General features: G+C 30.1%; 1 protein-coding gene across 2 annotated transcripts; it reads left to right on the forward strand.

Moving 5' to 3' along the window:
- The first annotated feature begins 246 nt into the window (after nt 1-246).
- On the forward strand, nt 247-20,455 carry LOC100809752 (ABC transporter B family member 2). Of its 2 annotated transcripts, none has more exons than XM_041018456.1 (12): nt 247-686; nt 1,357-1,411; nt 1,547-1,722; nt 11,698-11,898; nt 12,657-12,916; nt 13,579-14,119; nt 15,256-15,641; nt 16,455-16,873; nt 17,760-18,001; nt 18,091-18,338; nt 18,717-19,129; nt 19,704-20,455. In XM_041018456.1, the coding sequence occupies exons 1-12, from the start codon at nt 444-446 to the stop codon at nt 20,261-20,263; spliced, it is 3,744 nt and encodes a 1,247-aa protein (XP_040874390.1). In that variant the 5' UTR covers nt 247-443; the 3' UTR covers nt 20,264-20,455. The 2 variants fall into 2 exon arrangements, with proteins under 2 accessions (XP_040874390.1, XP_006585887.1); XM_006585824.4 differs by having other exon boundaries at nt 248-686; nt 15,256-15,662.
- Nucleotides 20,456-21,086: the final 631 nt, after the last annotated feature.

Below are 21,086 nucleotides of genomic sequence, written 5' to 3' on the forward strand. Positions count from 1 at the left end.
ATTACGAAAGTGATCACCCATTATATATTATATATACAAGACATTTGATTTATGGAATATATATATATATATATATATATATATATATATATATATATATATATATATATATATATATATATATATATATATATATCCCTCTAATAAAAATGGACTATATATAATTATTATCTGCATACGATAATAAATTACAAAACCGTATTTAACGTTTACAACATAATAATAAATGTCCCGTCATTTTCCCCTTATATTATAAATTTATGACTCATCCACCACCACACTTCTGTTCTTGCTGCTATCTTTCCCTCCTCTTCTTCTTCTTCACGTTTTCAATACATTCCTTCTTTTTCTACAATTCTGCTACAACTAATCATCGCATGTTTTTGCAACGCCCTTGGAGTTGGTGAAGCTTATAGAGCTTAGTTTCTTTCCTTGTTTTGACCATGGATATAAACGAGGGAAGAAAGAAGGAAAAGGGCACACAACAGGAACGAAGAAAGGTTCCTTTTCTCAAGCTGTTCTCCTTTGCTGATTTCTACGATTGTGTTTTGATGGCTATTGGAACTGTTGGGGCATGTGTTCATGGTGCTTCTGTGCCTGTTTTCTTTGTCTTCTTTGGAAAGATTATCAATGTCATAGGCTTAGCTTACCTTTTTCCCAAAGAAGCTTCCCACGAAGTTTCCAAGGTTTGTATTAATTAATTTGTTTTATAATACTAGCTTTATGAATTGTCTACTTCCCATGCATAATTGGGTACCATTCCATCATCTTCCTCTTTAAAATTTGTGAGTTAGCTAGCTTAACGAAAATCACCTTACTGCCCTTATCAAATACAGCTAAAGTTCATAATTAGAGGTTGTTTTGGTCTTTTCCGTCCGTATTTGCAATCAATCAAGTCCTTCTTTCTCTCTTTCCACAAATTTTTACGATTTTAATTTTAATATACCGACATGAAAATAAATTTTACACTATCATTTTTTTAGAAATTATTGTATAACCAATATGCTGTTGGTTAGAATGAAATTGGATTCACATCTTTAGCAAGATATTATATTTGAATTTTGAGAATAATAAAATACGCGATTAAAAGAAAAAATCTCACTAACAATAATTAATTTAATTTTTAACAGAGATTAATAATTAAACTTTTGCACCAATAATATAATGACCCAAAAATAAAATAAAAAATCATTTTTATGCAATACTTTTAAAATAAATAATAAATAAGTTAACAAGGTTTCAATTATATGTCTATATCTGATTCATAATTGGATAACAATGATTTTTTTTTTTTTTACATTATGCGTATATTCTAAATAAATTCAACTTTAATATTGCTTCTTTACAATTTTGCAGTATGCGTTGGATTTTGTGTATCTAAGCATAGCAATATTGTTTTCATCTTGGACAGGTATTAATTATTATATACGACTTTACAGTATTTTAATTCTATTGAAAATAATTTTTTATCAATCTTGATTTGCCAATAATTCATGCACGATTTAATTTCTTTTTTACTATTTTGGGTGGTAAATTGATTACTTAGAGGTGGCTTGTTGGATGCATACTGGGGAACGTCAAGCTGCAAAGATGAGGATGGCATACTTAAGGTCAATGTTGAATCAAGATATAAGTCTTTTTGATACTGAGGCATCTACTGGAGAGGTTATTTCTTCTATTACAAGTGACATCATCGTTGTTCAAGATGCACTGTCTGAGAAGGTATGCATGCATTTGAATTAATTTAATTTGAAGAAATTATGGCTTTAATAATCGTGCTTGGCTCTAGCTTCAAAACGGTGGATATGGTCATGTGTACATTATTTAATTAGTAACTTTGTTTGTTTAATATACGGATAAATTAATGTTTATTTATATAATTAAATTTTACAATAAATAAATATTTTTGTATATTTAAATTGTATTAAAATTAAAATTTAATAATAAATAAATATTTTAAGTGTATAAATTATATTTTAGATTTATGATAAATATTTATATTCTGGTATAATGATATTTTTAATTATTAATATTTTAAAATTATTAATGTTAGAAATAAAGATGAAAAAGATAAATTGAAAAAGATAAGCCCTAAAAATGAAGTAAATGGATAAAGATAAAGTGAGAGAGATTTGAAATTATTGAAAAGGATATTTTTTAGATAATTTTTAAATTTAATTAAATTTGAAATAAAAATAAAAGTTAATTAAAAATGAATAAATTAAAATAATAAAATTAAATACCCAACATGTGAAGTTAGGATAAGATACATAACTTAATGAGAGTGAGAATAAGGGTCTGTTTGAATAGCAGTTAGAAATATTTTTGAGAGCTTCACATTATCAGAAATATAGAACTTTTTTATTTAATAAAAAAACTCTTAAGAGTACTTCTAATCTTTTATTAAAAAAGTTCTAAATCGATAAAATTCTATCATTTAATAATAATTGTTCAAAACATTCTTTACTAAAAAAATAGTTCCTAAAAATACTTGCATTAATAATGAGGATTCGGGTTTAGAATATAGAAGAAATTTTAATTGATTGAGATGTGTGATGTTAAATTTAAATAAAATAAAATATAAACATAAACATAATAACTTATGGTTTAAAATAAAGGATGCATGAGTTTGTTTAAACTTAAAAAAAATAATTTTAAAATAAGTGTTTTTTATATAAATATTTTTTTAAGAAGCAAGTATGATTTATTTCTTAAAATAAGTAGCAGTTGAGACAAACACACTACAATAACAAAAAAATATTTTTTTTATTAAAATAAGCGTTTTAAACAAATAAGTTTAAAAAACTAGCCAAATTTTTTATATAACTTTATTTTTAAGGAAAAACTTATTTTAAAGTCTCAAAAGATACCGTTAAAATAGTTTCTTCTTTTATTTTCTTAAAAAATATACACAATTATTATATTTTTGCTATATAACATTAAATAATGGTACCCAAAAAATATAACATTAAATAAAAGATACTTTAAAAATTCCCTAAAGTACGCACCCACACATCTTTTATGCTATCATTTTTATAAAAGGTTTAAATATAATTTAAAATAATTACATTTTTATGTAATTAAACAAACACCAAATGAAGAGAGTACTCAATTTTTCTTTCTCATTATTCTTTATCTTATTTATTTTAATTCAGATGGTCTAAAAAATTATACAGCTTCCCTTTTGATTACTTTTTCTAGTTAATTACTTTCTTTTCCATTTTCTCTTATCACCAAGTAGAGATAACAATGAGAGGGGTAGCCGTGAGTAGGAGGCCATTGTTACATGCGTACCAATTTTATATATATTTCATAGGTAGCCATGCATATTTTTTAAAATATAAAATTTTAAAGAAAGAAAAGATTAAAATAAATAATTTCTTAAACATATATTTGTACTCAAAGAATAATTTTGTAATATATATTTATATTAAAAAAATAACTTTGAAATATATATATATTCTGAAAACAATACTCATATCATATGTCCTCATACTTTACATATAATAAAAAGTATTTAAGTAATTTTGAGATGCAAGTATTCGCAATTATAAGGATATCTTGTTATCCACTTCGATCATCTGAATAATAAAAAAATATTTTTTTATTAACAACAACCATAATTATTTGATTTAAGATTTAGTTATACTTAAAGATTCTTTATCTTTCCACAAAATTGTATTATATGGGAATTAAACTTTGGTTATTTCTCATAAATTTAACATGTGTTACCATGTGAGTTATCCATTAAGTATAAATATTTTTTTAAAAAAAAAAGAATAAGCAGATACTTATTAAATTATCCAATCTGTAACAAATTTTATCGGTAGATATTTGTATTTGTTTTCTCATGTCTACGACCTAGAACACAAATTTCTCTCTGACACCATAGATTATATCTTTTGTGACAATCCATCAATATGGATTTAATGAATTGGTTTGCATTAAGTTGGCGATAGATACGTTTGTTTCAAGGACTGGACATTTTGCTTGACATATTTAGATGAACCGTACGGCTGTAATTATGAGAAAGAATAAAGACCTACGCGTATCACGATCAAAACATTGTAACACGATAATTTATTGGTTGGTAGTAATTGATATTGTTGATCATTAGCCTTCTTTTCCCCTGTTAGGATAATTTTTGATAGACAATAATTGAGGTGTCTATATATAAGCCTTCTTTTCAGCCGTTAGAAAAATGTTTTATAGGCAATCATTGAGGTGTTTATAGTTAGAGATAGAAAAAATAAAAAAATAAAAAATAATAACTATAATAAAGGAATTTGCTAACATAGACCCACCCAACACATTTTTCATTGAAAAAAAGAATCATTCATCTTTTATTTTTATTTTTTTTATGAAACCACGCCACCTTAAGATCACTCATCCTAATTATGTTGACACCAATAAGCTTAAGGATACTATGAAACAGACCTAGAAACTTATTGATAGAAAAAAAAAAAATACAAGAATGCAACATGTGAGGGGCCCAAACAAAACTCACATAAAACAAAATCTATAGCTAGGAAGATCAAATTTTTCTCTAAAGGAAAACTCTTTAATAGGGTAAACTATATCTGACCAAATAAAACTCACCTCATGAATACCCAAATTAGCTACACCACTTGTACAACTATTTCCCTCTCTAAAAATAAGAGACACCACAAAATTCAATGAATTTGTGTAAGAAACAATTCATCTAGCAATTCCTCAAGTTCCACGGCACAATGGAAGGATCCTTAAATGCCAACACAACAAGTGAAGAATCGAACTCAAGCCATAGCTTAGACCGACCTTTAGATAGCGTTATTTCCAATGCGTAAATAGCTCCTATAATCCCAGCTTCCAAAAGATGATTTAAGACCCAAATGATGAGTAAAACATCCTAAAAAAAACTCCCCCATGTAGCCCGTGGAGAAGTTACTACCTGCGAAAGCAACAACAACTTTTATATCATTAAGTATACGATGCATTTGGAAGGGGCATTTTCTAAAAGCGGGCATGGTTTCTACTTATCCATAGATACCAAGATGTACGAATTACTTCCGCAATGATCACATCCTTGACCTGAGCGCTAGAAGCTTTTGCAGCCATTTAGAAAGGCTAGAGAGTCCATCTTCAACTAAGTTTGCAGCCTCAAGCTTAACCAGTGCCAATTTGAAAACAAGCCCTTTGAAAATCTTCCTTTGTAAATGGGGCTATCAACAACTCATTGTCATCTTTAGAAACTGATGTTTGGATAGCATCATTGACTTCCTAGAATGATCCTTCAGATTGATTAAAGATCTTTTTGAAATAGTTAAGAGCAACATGACACATTTCTCTTTGATCAACGATCACTCTACCATCATCATCTTAAGACTTTGATGGAATTTATCTTTTTTCGCGTGGTATCCATAGAATGGAAAAATCGAGTGTTGGAGTCTCCATGTTGATGCCAATGGACTTTGGCTCTCTGTCTCCAATATTTATCCTCCTTAACTAGCAAGGAATCTAGTTGTTCTTGTTTTCTCTTTAAATAAGCCCATTAATTGTGCATCATCAAGCCTTCAAAGTCTCCCAGGGTCTTTCTTAAGACTAGTTATCTCTTCATTAAAATGTCAATTTAAGGTTTTACCTTAATTCTCCAACTCCCCCGTACATGCTTTTATTTTATGGGGTATACTTTCTTGAGCAGCTTGCTGCCAACTGAACTGCACCACTTCCTCCAACTCCTTCTTGTCCAACCAAACATTCTCAAACCTAAACCTCATTCTCACGAACTCCTTTTTCTTTGTGTAAACTTGAAGATGGATTGAAATGCGGTAAGATATAGGGGTGATCAAATTTACTAAAGTAGCATTTGGAAATTTATCCAACCGTGAACTAGATACTAAGGCTCGCTCTGTTGAGCCTCCCTTCGACTGCATTGGTTGTTCCCTGACTTCGAACCCATGTGTACCAATAACCCTCTAGTGGCAAACCTAACAATTGACACTCCATCGTCATTTCCCGAAAACCTTGGAAAAGCCACTACGGATAATCTACTCTACCCTCTTTATCGTTGTCAGAAAATAAATCATTAAAATAAACTATTATGCACCACGAAAGGTTTGAAACTAACGCGAGATGTTTACTAAGATCCTATGATTCCTTGCAACGGTTTCTGTTCGGGTAGCCATAATTAAAAACCTGTTAACCTGCATCCTTCATTGTCACTGTCGATCTCCAATCTCAATACTCAATATCAATGAAATGATTAGAGCATGCTATAATTTTATAGTTGAACGCCTTCCTCTACAACACCACTAGGCCTCCTCCCCCCCCTCACGATCTACCAACAAATTGTAACAACCCACCACCATCACATGGAACTAGAAACTAACTTAAGCGGAAAATTTTATTTTAATTCATTTAAAACTCTTCAATTAATTTATTTATCAAAGTATTTTTAAACTTTTTGCGTTTCAAAGGCCAAAGGCTAAAATCCACAACACCAAAATAAAACATCACACACATACACACACACACATAACATCGTAGTAACTCAAATCTCCTCAGAACATGCATGTAAATATAAACAACACTATAAAGATAAACTACATAAACTCTGAGCTGATCAACAATATACATAACTTTAAAGAGAAAATAAAAACGGATGACAAGTCTTCACGTCTAGATACACATATCCATGAAGTCTTCAAAGACAAAAGATCACCTCCTATCCATTTGCTCCCCACATACGTCAGATACAAGATTATCACAAACATGAACCACACGTGCAACAATGCAATGTTAAGCTTACAAAAAACAAGCATACTAAAACAGTAGACAACTTAATAGCTAAAGCATAAGCATGCACCATCATATACATATATAAAATAATATTTGAAAATTGTACTTAAGACATAAATCTTAGAAATTCATATAACAAAGCATCTCATAATAATCATCAATTCTTCAATCATTACATCAAGATTTAATCATCATACACCAGCATCATCATCATCATTAGTCACATGATTCATCCATAAAATATCATCATCATCATTAATTAGTCCATCAATCATTGACACCAAATACAAACTCGACTCCATGAAAATTTACACTACACAAAAAATTAACCTAAGTACATCCCTTAACATAGTCACACGTTATAATCTAACCATTCGAGGAGACTCAGATTAATCCTATGAAGGATTTATGGAGGGTGGGTAGTGGATTACCTTGGTAAGGTATGCATTAACCTTGATCTCTCTAGGAGTTTTCCCACACATCTATTTTATAGGCCCCTTTAGCATTAGTCACCACAAAAGCCTTCAATACTAAGTTGAAGGCCATCCTAGCACCCTCCAGCACTAGGTTCACAAACAACAACAAAACTTAGATTCCTTGAGGTTTGAGCTATGACACATTTGTAGCCATCATCTCTCTCATGGTCTGTCTTAAGAATCTAAGTTTCATCATCAACAACAATCCATCTCATATGCACTAAAATGATCATTAATCCTCCTAGGAGATAGTTCTCAACACTTTTGACGTGTCATTCGAAGTTAAAACATAATGGTGACACTCAGGAAGATACACCACTAGACGTGACCCCTAGGTTGCTTTAGTGAGACAAAGTTACATGAAACTCACCTTCTCAAGTATACAAATTTCCAACAACAACAAAATCTTCCCAAATGATATAGCTAACTCCTTTTCACACATGTGGATAATTCTCAAAACAAGATTATCATCAATAACAATCATACATTATCTTTCATTATCAACAAATTCACCTCATCAAATAATATCCATATAGGTTCAATTCATCATTCATATCTCACTCACCAATTATGAATTCTTACCTAGTACATTAGCACCACGAGAATTTTTACAAATCAAGTTCTCATACTCAAACACCAACATCATCATATGAATGTGAATTACATGATAATAACAAAAATTCAACTCAATTACACCATTAAGAGTATATCATACTACAACAAGACATATACATATATCATCACTTTGACAATTAACATTTATCAAACTTAATATTCATATATGCATTTACCCAAACATAAGATAATCATCTTATATTAGTCAATAAAAGAAAGTTAATTACATAAACTCTACTCCATTGATTCTATTTTATCTCATACAACAAGGACAATTCACATTAAAAAATCACTAGGGAACATATTTCTCATATGCAATAGGGGCAGGTGCTTAAGCGCCACTATCCTTGCGCTTAATAGTGATCTGGAGCTTAAGCTCAACAAAAGTGGCGCTTAAGCCCTACCTTCCCAATGCTTAAGCCCCAACATACATCTAACAACATTTTAGTTTTAACCATGATAACTCATTCTAATGTGATTTTTGGTTACCAAAGCATCCCTAAACATCCCAAAATATCGATTTATGATAAAAACAAGGATTCCATACAATACAGATCCATATCTAAGCATTTATACAATCAAAGGATTTAGTAAAAAGGTCAAGCTCCCCTTATCTCCATAGAACCAAAAAGAGAACTTTGCGAAGAAGAAAGAGAAAATGATGAACTTTGGGTCCAAGGGAGGAGCTCTCCTCCACTCCAACAACAAGTCCACCTTAGCAACATCACCCCAAACCCAAAACAACCACAAATGAAATCAAAACCCAAAACCAAGCTTTTTCATGAGCTCCCATACGTGCTCTATGGGAAAATGAAGACAATGAGCGTAAGAAGAAGTGCTTACCACTTAATGGCTCAACCAAACGACATCGGGGGGGGGGGGGGGGGGGGGGGGGGTCTCCTTTGATCACCAACACCAAACCTCAAACTTTTAGGATTTAGGTATCTTCTGGAGAAGAAGAAGAAGAAGAAGAAGAAGAGAAAATAAAAAAGCTCCTTCTAAATGCAAATTTGAATTGTGAGGGTTAGGTAAGAGTTTATGACCCTTACAGTTCTCTTTTTCACCCATAGGCTTTCTCCAAGCACACCCTCCCCTAAACATACATCCAGGCTCAAACTCACTAAAACTTACTATTTGTTCCTAAAATAAGGTTTTTCACATACGTAATCATACATATAAACAACACACCATCACCTCTTAATTAATTACAGGAACTTAAATTAAATTCAATTATTCTTGCAATCTAATTAAAATCACTTAATGTGACAATATGAAAGCATAATTTACAAAAACAATGTTCAAACTAAATACTTTTAAGTTAGAATTTAAAATATATTATTGTGATCTATTTATTAAAAGTATCATTGTTGTACACTATCAGACATAATCTAATACACACACACACACACACATTAGCCAAGGGAATATTAAAAGTGGCAACAACTATATCATCTCAAATTCTAAGATGCAGTTATGCTTGATAAAAAAAAAATCTATAAACAACACAAGCATAAGGTGCATATTGAATTTTCTCATGAGTGATATTGTTCAACTAAAAATAAAAAATAAAAAATGCATGACCCGCGAAGTCAACCGAGTCACCAGGTCATTGGTTTGAAGTCGAGTTGCACCAAGTTGCATCGGGTTGTACAAAGTCATGTGGATTTTTGGTCCAAGTGGTGGTTTGGTCCATGTGGGTGCCTGGTTCTCAGTCCAACAGGTCAACCCGGCCTATCCAAACCAAGTCTAATAAATATGAACGATAGTGTGGTGCAAAGTTGCTCCTACTAATACAACCAAACTATATGCAAATGATTGTTGGTTGGAAAGATAAGTAGGGGTTTTGGAAATTTGTAAAAATAAATCATAAATGAACTAAAGTCACTTGATTACCATTTAACTTATGTTAGTCTAAATAAAGGAGGAATGAATTTTTTTGTCAAGCAAAAAATGTGTTATGTGCTAACATACACCTTCTAATTTTTAGTGGGTCTATGTTAATAAATCCCTTTAATAAATGAAATAATATATTAAAAAATATTAATTAAATATTTATACTTTTTCTTGGAAGTCAAATATTTATACTTATTTTAAATATACAACTCTAATAAAGATACATATTAAAAAAATTGTCATCTAAAAAAGATCATTAGTTAAAAAAAAAAATGCTTTCACAAGATAATATTATTTATATATGAGGATATTAAGAAAAAGCTGAAAAAAAAAGATTAGTTTGAATGAAGCAATAAGAAAGTCGAGGCAAGGTCTATAGGGGACTTTAATTGTTGAAACAAATGAAGAGAATGAGACGAAAGCAGGATACAGGATTAACACAACTTATAAAATGTAAGTAGACCGTAAGTGATCGATAATATTGATAAATATTTTTTATAAATATTATAGTAATAAAAAAAAACCTCCCTCGTCACTTTATTATATACATAATATGATATTAGAAACTCAAAGTGTCCTACTAAGCCAAAGCCAGTAGTTATTTCATGTTTAACTTTAACATTTTCATTTTTCATGTCTTTTCTTTTTTCTTGACATGTCGTTTTTTACTTTTCGTATAATTTTGTATAGTTGTACTAAGATTAGACATTTTCTTATCTCTGTTTTAACTTTGAGTTTTATAATTAGGACTTTCACATTTTAGATGTATAAAAAAACATGTAAATCTATATTAATATTATTAATATGATTGATAAATAATTTTATATTTTTAACATGTAATTAGAAGTTTGATCTATGATTTGTGCGCATGAAAAAAAAAATATATGTTAAAAAAATCAATACTTTAAATGGACCTTCATACCTCAAAGAATTAATCTTTAACACTCGACCGAAAGATAAATAGATTCACCCAAAAAAGCGTGCACCTCTATATATCCTTAAAAAAGCATTAATGTGTATATGTATAAACATATAGTTCGTATTATATATATTATTCTATTAATATTATTTTAATATTTTTTATCTTAATATTGTTAAATTGTAAACATATTTATATATTATATACCATTGTTACAAGACTTAATGACTTTCAATTATTATTGACTCTACTCATCTTAATTTTTTATTGTGAGACCATTGTTGTGTGAATCTTTTTAGGTTGTTGTTTTTGTTTGTGACACAGGAGAGTCTTCCAAAACATTGAACAAAATAATTACTTCCTTCAGTTTTTATTATAAGGTCTAATTAATTAATTCATAGATTAAAAATTGATTAATTTAATTGAGTGTAAAATTTGTCATATTTTTTTGAAACTTTCCCTCTGAACAAACTACTTAAAGTTAATGATTTAAGTGAACGAAATTTTCTTAATTTTTACAGAAATAATTATTACATTTTTTTTACATATTTAATTACTACATTTTCTTAATATTTATATAATGGCATTCTATATGAATTATGAAAGTTTTTATCATTTGAAATAGAATTTTTGTAGTGATAAAAAATTCACCATGTTTTCTTATTTATATTGTTTAAAATGAAAATTAATTTTAATTTTATGCGTAAAATCTTGGTAACTATTTTTTTATAAGTCATTGTTTATTAAATAAGTATTTATTAGTATTTAAATGTTTAAATAATAATAAAAGAAGAAATTTTCTTGGCCTCCCCTCTAATTAAGAGACTTCTAAACTTCTGGATCAGTCCTGAAACAATGTTACTTTTTTTCATTTCACTATTTTTTGTATGTCTTTAAAAATACAAAATTAAAACTAAAAATATTCCTTTTATAAAACCACACTCTTTTACACACACACAAACTATGCTGGCTTAGCGTTAATTAACGATACAATAAACTTATTTGATGTATATACAGGTTGGGAATTTCATGCACTACATAAGCCGTTTTATCGCAGGCTTTACCATTGGTTTTGTCAGAGTGTGGCAGATCAGTTTAGTGACACTTGCCATTGTACCCTTAATTGCCCTTGCTGGAGGCCTTTATGCATACGTGACAATTGGTCTTATTGGAAAAGTTCGAAAATCATATGTGAGAGCTGGTGAGATCGCTGAAGAGGCAAGTAACATCATGTTTTATACCCTACATTAGACAAAATTGAGTATTTTGGTCTTCTACCTTGTACATATAATTGTAGTGAATATCACTGGCTGATTAGATTGCAAGTGCATGTTAAAATTGATTATATCATGGTATAAATATGATTTTAGCCTATATTTTTTAATTTTAGATTTAGCTCTTTATTTATTTATTTATTTATTTTACTTTTCAAATTTTTTAATTTTAGTTTTAGATCCCACCATCGTTCATATGATAATGCTATCACTTGTATTTAGATGTCCTGTTAGTGGATCACTTGTATTTAGATGTCATAGTGGTCACTTTGAGTGAAATACATTTAATATAATTGTATACATATTATGTGGTCATTAAATTTTCTTTGATAATTATGATATAAAATTACTCATTAAAAGTAGTTATAAATTTTCATCAAAATTTTGAGTGCATATAAGGTGGATATTTTCTTCTTAACATGATTTATTTCATACTTAAGAATTAATCAGGATCCTAAACCACTTGATTAAGAGATATAAATCTTTACCACGTATGATTGTTGATTAATGTCGTCATTAAATAATAATAAAAATCATTTTCAATTTTTTTAAAAATTAAAGCTAATAAAATATAATTTTGAAGGAGTAAAGGTAAAATTGGTGCTAGCTAACAAACTTATTTATTAGTTGTAGGTATATTATTCATTGACCATATTAGTTGTACGATGACCATATTATACTACTACTCTTTGTGAATTTAAGGTGATAGGCAATGTGAGAACGGTACAAGCATTTGCAGGAGAAGAAAGAGCAGTGAGATCATACAAAGTAGCTCTGATGAACACATATAGAAATGGTCGAAAAGCAGGTTTAGCAAAGGGTCTGGGATTAGGCTCTATGCATTGTGTCCTTTTCCTTTCATGGGCTCTTCTTGTTTGGTTCACTAGCGTAGTTGTTCACAAGAATATCGCCAATGGTGGCAACGCTTTCACTACCATGCTCAATGTAGTCATTTCTGGCCTGTAAGTAAGCCTTTCTTACTTTCTCCTATATTATTGGTGCCAAGCTAGCTACATCGATCCAAATTACATGAAGTTTCATTATTTAGAATAATAAATATTTTTTTATTGACAAATGTTAGGTATTAATTGATAGTTTTTCAGTTGGTGGATGAATTTGAATACACCATCTCTTCACGATCTCTTCGCTCTTCTCTCTTTACTACTCTATGTTCAATTTGGTCTTTTAGTTGATTTTTATTTATTTTTACTAATTGAAAAATTTATTTGACTGTTCGATAAATAAATTTTTTAAAATATTAATTTTTAACTTTTTATATTTTCTTTCACTTTTATCTTTAATATATTTATTTTTTTTTAATTTTTTTTATAAAAATCATAATTTTATTATTTAACTGTAATCTTATATTTTTTAACTACTTCAAATGTTAGTTTTACTAAATACTGATAATTTAATTAATTAATTTTTTGACTTCTAACTAACTTTTCAATTAATTTTATTATACAAGTAAACCTTATAATCCCTGAATAATGGATATTGTATAATGAATTAGTTGTAGCATAGACAAATTAAGGAATATCCTACTATCAACTCTTCAGTAGTTTATTCTAGTGGCAGAGATAACTTTTCTAAATTATATAATTTATGATGTTTTGGGTTTCAGGTCACTTGGGCAGGCAGCCCCAGATATTTCTGCATTTATAAGAGCAAAGGCAGCAGCTTATCCCATTTTTGAGATGATAGAGAGGGACACAATGAGCAAAGCCAGCTCAGAAAATGGTAAAAAGTTAAGCAAATTGGAAGGTCACATCCAGTTCAAGGATGTCTGTTTCAGTTATCCATCTCGTCCTGATGTGGTTATCTTCAACAATTTTTGTATTGAGATTCCTTCAGGGAAAATTTTAGCTCTTGTGGGAGGAAGTGGTTCTGGAAAGAGCACAGTTATATCGCTGATTGAGCGCTTTTATGAACCACTTTCTGGTCAAATACTATTAGATGGGAACAATATCAGGGAACTTGATCTTAAATGGCTTAGACAACAAATTGGATTGGTTAACCAAGAACCTGCACTTTTTGCCACAAGCATCAGGGAGAACATACTGTACGGAAAAGATGATGCCACTCTTGAAGAAGTAAATCAAGCTGTGATTCTTTCTGATGCTCAGTCTTTCATTAACAATCTTCCTGATGGGTTAGATACTCAGGTAAGAATTCACCTTCTGGACATTTATTTTTTACACTTTCACTATTGCATCTTGCATCTCTCATTGTTTTTCGGAATGTAAATTTATATTATAGAATCAACCTTTTGAAATGCAACGTGAGGGTGTAGGATACAATAACCAACTTTCAGCAAGGGCGGACCCAACTGTAAATGAGAGAGTGCATATGCACCCTCTGGTTTTTGAGAAAATACAAATATATCTACTATTATTATCTCTTTGCACCTCCTATTTTTATAATTTGAATCCATTGCTCTTAATTTTTCACAGTTGTAAAATTTTATGCTTTATGGGATAACTTCTTTTCTTAAGTTTTGCTCCCCTTTCGGTTTACTATCTACTTTACGCTTTATTAAGCTGACATTTCATTTTTTGCGGCATATGACACTTGATTTCAATTTTTATATGTATGATAGTTAAACAAAATTAAAATAAATTACCCCTATTGACTAACATAGGATCCTGGATTCGTCACTAACCGTCAGAATTTTAACATAAAACAAAGATCCAAAACTTTGTCTCGGCGCCTAAAGAAATTTAGTTTCCCGCGTTAAGAATATTGTCTAGTAGGACGGTGGAATTAACGGAATTTCAGATATGATGACCATACTGGTATCATATCATAAATGTTTGAAATTTCTATCCCAATAATTTCACAGTGGTTGAGAATAGGTGAAGGTGAAAAATATTTACCTATAAGTTATCTATTTGAAGAAACTGTTACTGGTAGTTACTGGTAGCTACTATCTCTAGGAATTTTGCACTTTTTTAAGAGTAATTCCAGGGCTCCAAAATAAAAATTAGACTATGCAAATTGTAGGGAATAAGTGTGTCAATTCGATACTTTGTTAAACAAGGGCAGGGAAATGGTTTTTATAACTCAAAGTAAAATATGATAGATGATTTTTCCTTTGAAGATGATACCCTTGAGTTAAAGAGTAAAGTAACTCAAACTTAAGTTTTAGGTCTATAATATTTATTATTAATTTGTTAAAGTAAAAAAAATCACATATATTACATGTCACTATATTTCCTTTAAAGCAAAATCTCTTTCAATTTTTGTTCTAGGCTTCACATTCTGCTGTTAGACCCGTGCTGATACTAAATTTCTTTTTCAGGTTGGTGAGAGAGGGATACAGTTATCAGGGGGACAGAAACAAAGGATAGCAATATCTCGTGCTATAGTTAAGAATCCATCAATCCTTTTATTAGATGAAGCAACCAGTGCTCTGGATTCAGAGTCGGAGAAAAGTGTACAAGAAGCTCTTGATCGTGTAATGGTTGGTAGAACAACCGTAATAGTTGCACACAGACTTTCTACCATTAGGAATGCAGATATGATCGTTGTTATTGAGGAGGGAGGAAAGGTGGTGGAAATTGGAAATCATGAGGAACTCATTTCCAACCCAAATAATAATGTATACGCATCTCTTGTTCAAATCCAAGAAAAGGCCTTTTCTCAAAGCCACATTTCTGGGGATCCTTACTTGGGAGGGTCATCAAGGTACTTGGGAGGGTCATCAAGGTACTAATAGAGATTACTTGATGATATTAATTTATGGCATTGGTATTCATCTTTTAAAGTTAGTTGCTGCAAATTTTAGTATATATTAATAGGTTAAAATATGTTCGTGATTCTTAGTAAATGAATTTTGTTTTTTAATAATTTTTTTTAGTAAAATCATAATTTTGTTTTTGATTTTTTTTTATTTTCAGATTATTTAGTGAATTTTTTTGTTTTTTGTTGATAACTTTTTTTTTCATTTGTTATTATTCTCTTGAAAAAAATTATTAATAAATGATTTTTTTATCAAAAAATAAATACAAAATTTACGAATTTATTAAGAACAAAAAAATATAAAGAATAAAAATAAAATTTTTATTTTATCAAAGACTATAATTTTTTTATCAAGAAACAAACAAAATTTAAATATTTATTAATGATAAAAAATATATTTTAACCTTATTAATATTTGTTCAACTTTTAAGCTTAATCAAGTGACTCTATTAAAATGATATTGTAATGGGTATTTTTGGATAAATTTTAATAAAAATACTTTTAGAAAAAGAAAATAAAGAGAAAAAAAATAAAACAAATTTCATAATCTAAAATGAGTTTATGCATAAGCTCATTTTAGATGTAAAGAAACTCATTTTTTTTTCATATTTTCTTATCAAAGTACTCCTACTTTTAGATAAACTTATCCAAACATATCCTAAATATTCTTCTGCCTCAACCTTTTACGTGTACTCTACCAGGATGACATAACATCTTCCATTTATGTTGATATGTTTATTATTCTGATTGTAACATAAGGCACCTAGGAGAGTCATCATCCCGCGCAACAAGCTTTCGTGGTAGTTTCCGATCAGATAAAGAATCAACTAGCAAGGCTTTTGGAGATGAAGCCGAAGGTAGTGTTGGAAGTTCTTCAAGGCATGTCTCAGCAAGAAGACTGTATTCAATGATTGGTCCTGATTGGTTTTATGGTGTTTTTGGAACCTTGGGTGCATTTATTGCTGGAGCACAGATGCCACTTTTTGCTCTTGGAATCTCTCACGCTCTTGTATCTTATTACATGGACTGGCATACAACACGTCATGAAGTGAAAAAGGTTGCTCTACTCTTCTGTGGGGCAGCAGTTTTAACCATCACTGCGCATGCCATTGAACATCTTTCCTTTGGAATCATGGGGGAACGGCTTACTCTTCGGGCAAGAGAAAAAATGTTTTCTGGTAATTGTGATTAAACTAATAATTATGACTAACTTGCCCTTCTACTTATGTGCTTGGCTTCCTAAGAAATTTTAATGCCTTTTTAATCTTCCTCTTGAAATGATAATAATATTTAACTTAAAGGATTGACGAGTGGTATAAGGTTCTAATATGTTTATTTGAGTGAAAATAATTTATTTACTAAGAGAATTCGTGTTTGATTTTCATCATGTGTAAAATTCACTTGATATAACTATAATCACTTATTATGAGGAGAATTAGTTAAAAGTTATATCTTTAATTCAATAAATTTAGAGACACATGTAATATCTGACTTAGGACAATAATAATAATAATAATAGTTAAAAGTCGTGTCTTGATATTTTTATTGCCTAAGAGAGTAAAAATCTTTATCCTGCTATTGTATCTAAAAATTTTTAAGTGTTCATTCATTGTCCTATTGATTCTAAAATATATCTATCAAAGTAATAATATAGACATTATATTAAAATATATTTTTGATTCTTAATAAAAATGTGAATTTTTGTATTTATTATCTGATAAAAAAAATTGTATTGAGTTTCTAATAAAATGATAATTTTATTTTGGTCTTTGATATCTTTATTTGGTTTCTCTCATAAATTTTTTTTATTTGTTGTTAATCTTTTTAAAGGGACTAATAACAAATGAAATTTTTGTAGAGATCAAAATTTATTAATTTATAGAGATCAAAAAGAGTGTCAAAAATCAAAAAACAAAATTTTTGTTTTATCAAGAATAAAGAATGAAGAATTTTTTTTATTAAGAAATAAATATAAAATTTGAATATTTATTAGTGATCATAAACATATTTTAGCTAAATATGTTTCTTTTACTAACTTTCCTTGTTGTGATCATGTGGGCGCAGCTATTTTGAAGAGTGAAATTGGCTGGTTTGATGACATAAACAACACAAGTTCTATGCTTTCATCACGTTTAGAGACTGATGCAACATTTTTAAGAACTGTAGTTGTTGATCGATCAACGATTCTTCTGCAGAATGTTGGTCTGGTTGTTGCTTCATTTATTATTGCCTTCATGTTGAACTGGAGGATAACGCTTGTTGTATTGGCCACATACCCTTTAATCATTAGTGGTCACATTAGTGAGGTTTCCCTCTTGCTCCATCTTTCAACATTACCAAACTAGTACATCGATCTGTTTTTGTGTTTTAACAACTTTTGTTGCCAATATTTCAGAAACTATTTATGCAAGGATTTGGGGGCAACCTGAGCAAAGCATATCTAAAAGCCAACATGTTGGCTGGGGAGGCTGTGAGTAATATCCGCACTGTGGCTGCATTTTGTGCTGAACAAAAGGTCCTTGACCTTTATGCTCATGAGCTTGTGGAGCCTTCCAAGCGTTCATTCAATCGGGGCCAAATTGCTGGCATATTCTATGGCATTTCCCAGTTCTTTATTTTCTCTTCTTATGGCCTTGCCTTGTGGTACACGCTCTTGCTTCTTTTTTTGTTTAATATATATATTACAATTGTTAGGGACAAAAAAAGTAAACAAACTTTAACATACATAATTATTTAACATTTAAACAAATTTTTAAAATGCTAAAGTGTAAAGATAAAAAAATGTTTAAATTTTTATTAAATAAATTATAAATTAAGTGATTAAACACAAATGATTAATGTGGTGAAGTTAGAGTTGAATCGTTCAGATATTATCTGAGTTCGATTTTTTATGAAAATAATTTTTTGTCATGTTTTATCTACTTTGTAATGTACAAGAGGATTAAGACAAAAAAAAATATTAATAAATTTAAAGAGTAGAGGATTGTCTTTATACTGAGAGTGAGACTTAAACTTTCACAGGTATGGATCCGTGTTGATGGAAAAGGAGCTTTCTAGCTTCAAATCAATTATGAAGTCATTTATGGTTTTAATCGTAACAGCGCTGGCTATGGGGGAGACTTTGGCACTGGCACCTGACCTTTTGAAGGGAAATCAAATGGTTGCATCGATTTTTGAAGTGATGGATAGAAAGACAGGAATATTGGGAGATGTTGGAGAAGAACTGAAGACAGTGGAAGGAACGATTGAGCTAAAAAGAATCCATTTCTGCTACCCTTCAAGGCCAGACGTGGTTATTTTCAATGATTTCAATCTTAAAGTGCTTGCAGGAAAGAATATTGCCTTGGTGGGGCATAGTGGTTGTGGTAAAAGCTCAGTCATCTCCCTTATACTCAGATTTTATGATCCAACATCTGGGAAGGTGATGATAGATGGTAAGATGTTTGAACAACTTATGCTTTAACAACTCACCCTTATTCCATTATTAATACAATAGAAAAAAGAGAAATATAAGATTTTTTTTTCATAAAATAAAATGCGTAATGCTAGACACATATTGGCATCCATTAGTCAATCATTAAAACGGCTCATTGGCTACATGTGTATCAATCTAATGTCAATGTCTATTTATTATAAAGGCTTAAATATATTTACAATTTCTAATATATATTTAATTTTTATTTTGAGTTCTTGATAAAAAATTTGTTGTTCTGAGTCTCTAATATATTAAAAGTTTTGTTTTGAGTCTTTATCGTCAATTAAGTGATAATATGACATCATCTCAATGATTCTTCCAATATGTATGAATCATCGAGATGATAACATGTCATTATTTAACTGATGATAAAGACCTGAAATAAAACTTTTAATATATGGGGACTCAAAATAATAAAAATAATTTATTAGGAACTCAACATATAAATCGGATATATATAATAGACCTAAAGTTATTTAAACCTATTATAAAATGAGAAAACATTCTAACAATGATTCATTAAATTTTTGCAGGAAAAGACATCAAGAAACTCAATTTGAAATCCCTTAGGAAACATATTGGCCTAGTTCAACAAGAACCGGCTCTTTTTGCAACATCAATCTATGAAAATATTCTTTATGGTAAGGAAGGAGCCTCAGAAGCAGAAGTGATTGAAGCAGCTAAACTTGCCAATGCTCATAGCTTTATCAGTGCTCTTCCTGAAGGCTACGCCACCAAAGTAGGTGAGAGAGGAGTTCAACTCTCTGGTGGCCAGAAACAAAGGGTAGCTATTGCCAGAGCTGTTTTGAAAAACCCCGAAATTTTGCTGCTAGATGAAGCCACCAGTGCACTTGATTTGGAGTCTGAGCGTGTTGTGCAACAAGCTCTAGACAAATTGATGAAGAACAGAACAACAGTTATAGTTGCACACAGGCTATCCACAATAACAAATGCAGACCAAATAGCAGTATTAGAGGATGGAAAGATAATTCAGAGAGGGACTCATGCAAGACTTGTAGAGAACACAGATGGAGCATACTACAAATTAGTCAGCCTTCAACAACAGCAGCATATACAAGAACATAATGATTAATTGACATGACAAAACAGACCAATGAATTCTTTTATCCGGGACTAATTTGGGTATATATTCATCCTTATGCTGTCACACTTATGTTGTGTTGTTTGTCTGAGGGGAGGGGGAGAGAAATAGGGAGGAAATAATATTGATTTTACGTGGGTTTCGCATCTTTTATATTCTATTTTAATTTAAATACTTTTATTCTATTTTCATCTTCTAAAATAAACACAATATTATAGAGAATGACGTGGAATTTAAATTACATGTTGCTAATTGTTGTGAAGATATAAAATGAATTTTAGATTACACTTTTATTTCTTCTATATTGCAATATTTGCAATTTATATAAGTCTCAATTTTTTAGGTAATATTTTTTTTCATTTTTAAAATTAAACATACGCAGTCTTAGCCTAGCTAATCCAATTGTATATGTCAGTATACTGTGTTGATATGGATTATCTCATTTTTTAAATACTAAAATATATTTTTCGTTTTTACAAAATATCCAAAGTTCATTTTTAGTCCCTTTAAAAAATTATTCGCTTTTCGTCCTCCCAATATTATATTATGTTACTTTTTGGCTTGGAACTAGGTTTGGATTTGTCCAAACCTATGTGTTTGATGAATGTGCATGTAAGCTTATCCATTAGCCAATTAGATGATGACATGTGTTAAAACCTTACCCCCTCTCTCTTCAATCCATGACGCCAACCCCCTCTCTCTCTATGTTGCTCTTTTCTCCACTGACACTCTTCCCTTGAACCACCACACCTCAAGCCCTTGTCGTCCTCTCTGTCATCGTCATCACATGCCTTCATCGTCAATCGCCCCATCA

Source organism: Glycine max, chromosome 8 (assembly GCF_000004515.6).
Source record: "Glycine max cultivar Williams 82 chromosome 8, Glycine_max_v4.0, whole genome shotgun sequence".
NCBI lineage: Eukaryota > Viridiplantae > Streptophyta > Magnoliopsida > Fabales > Fabaceae > Glycine > Glycine max.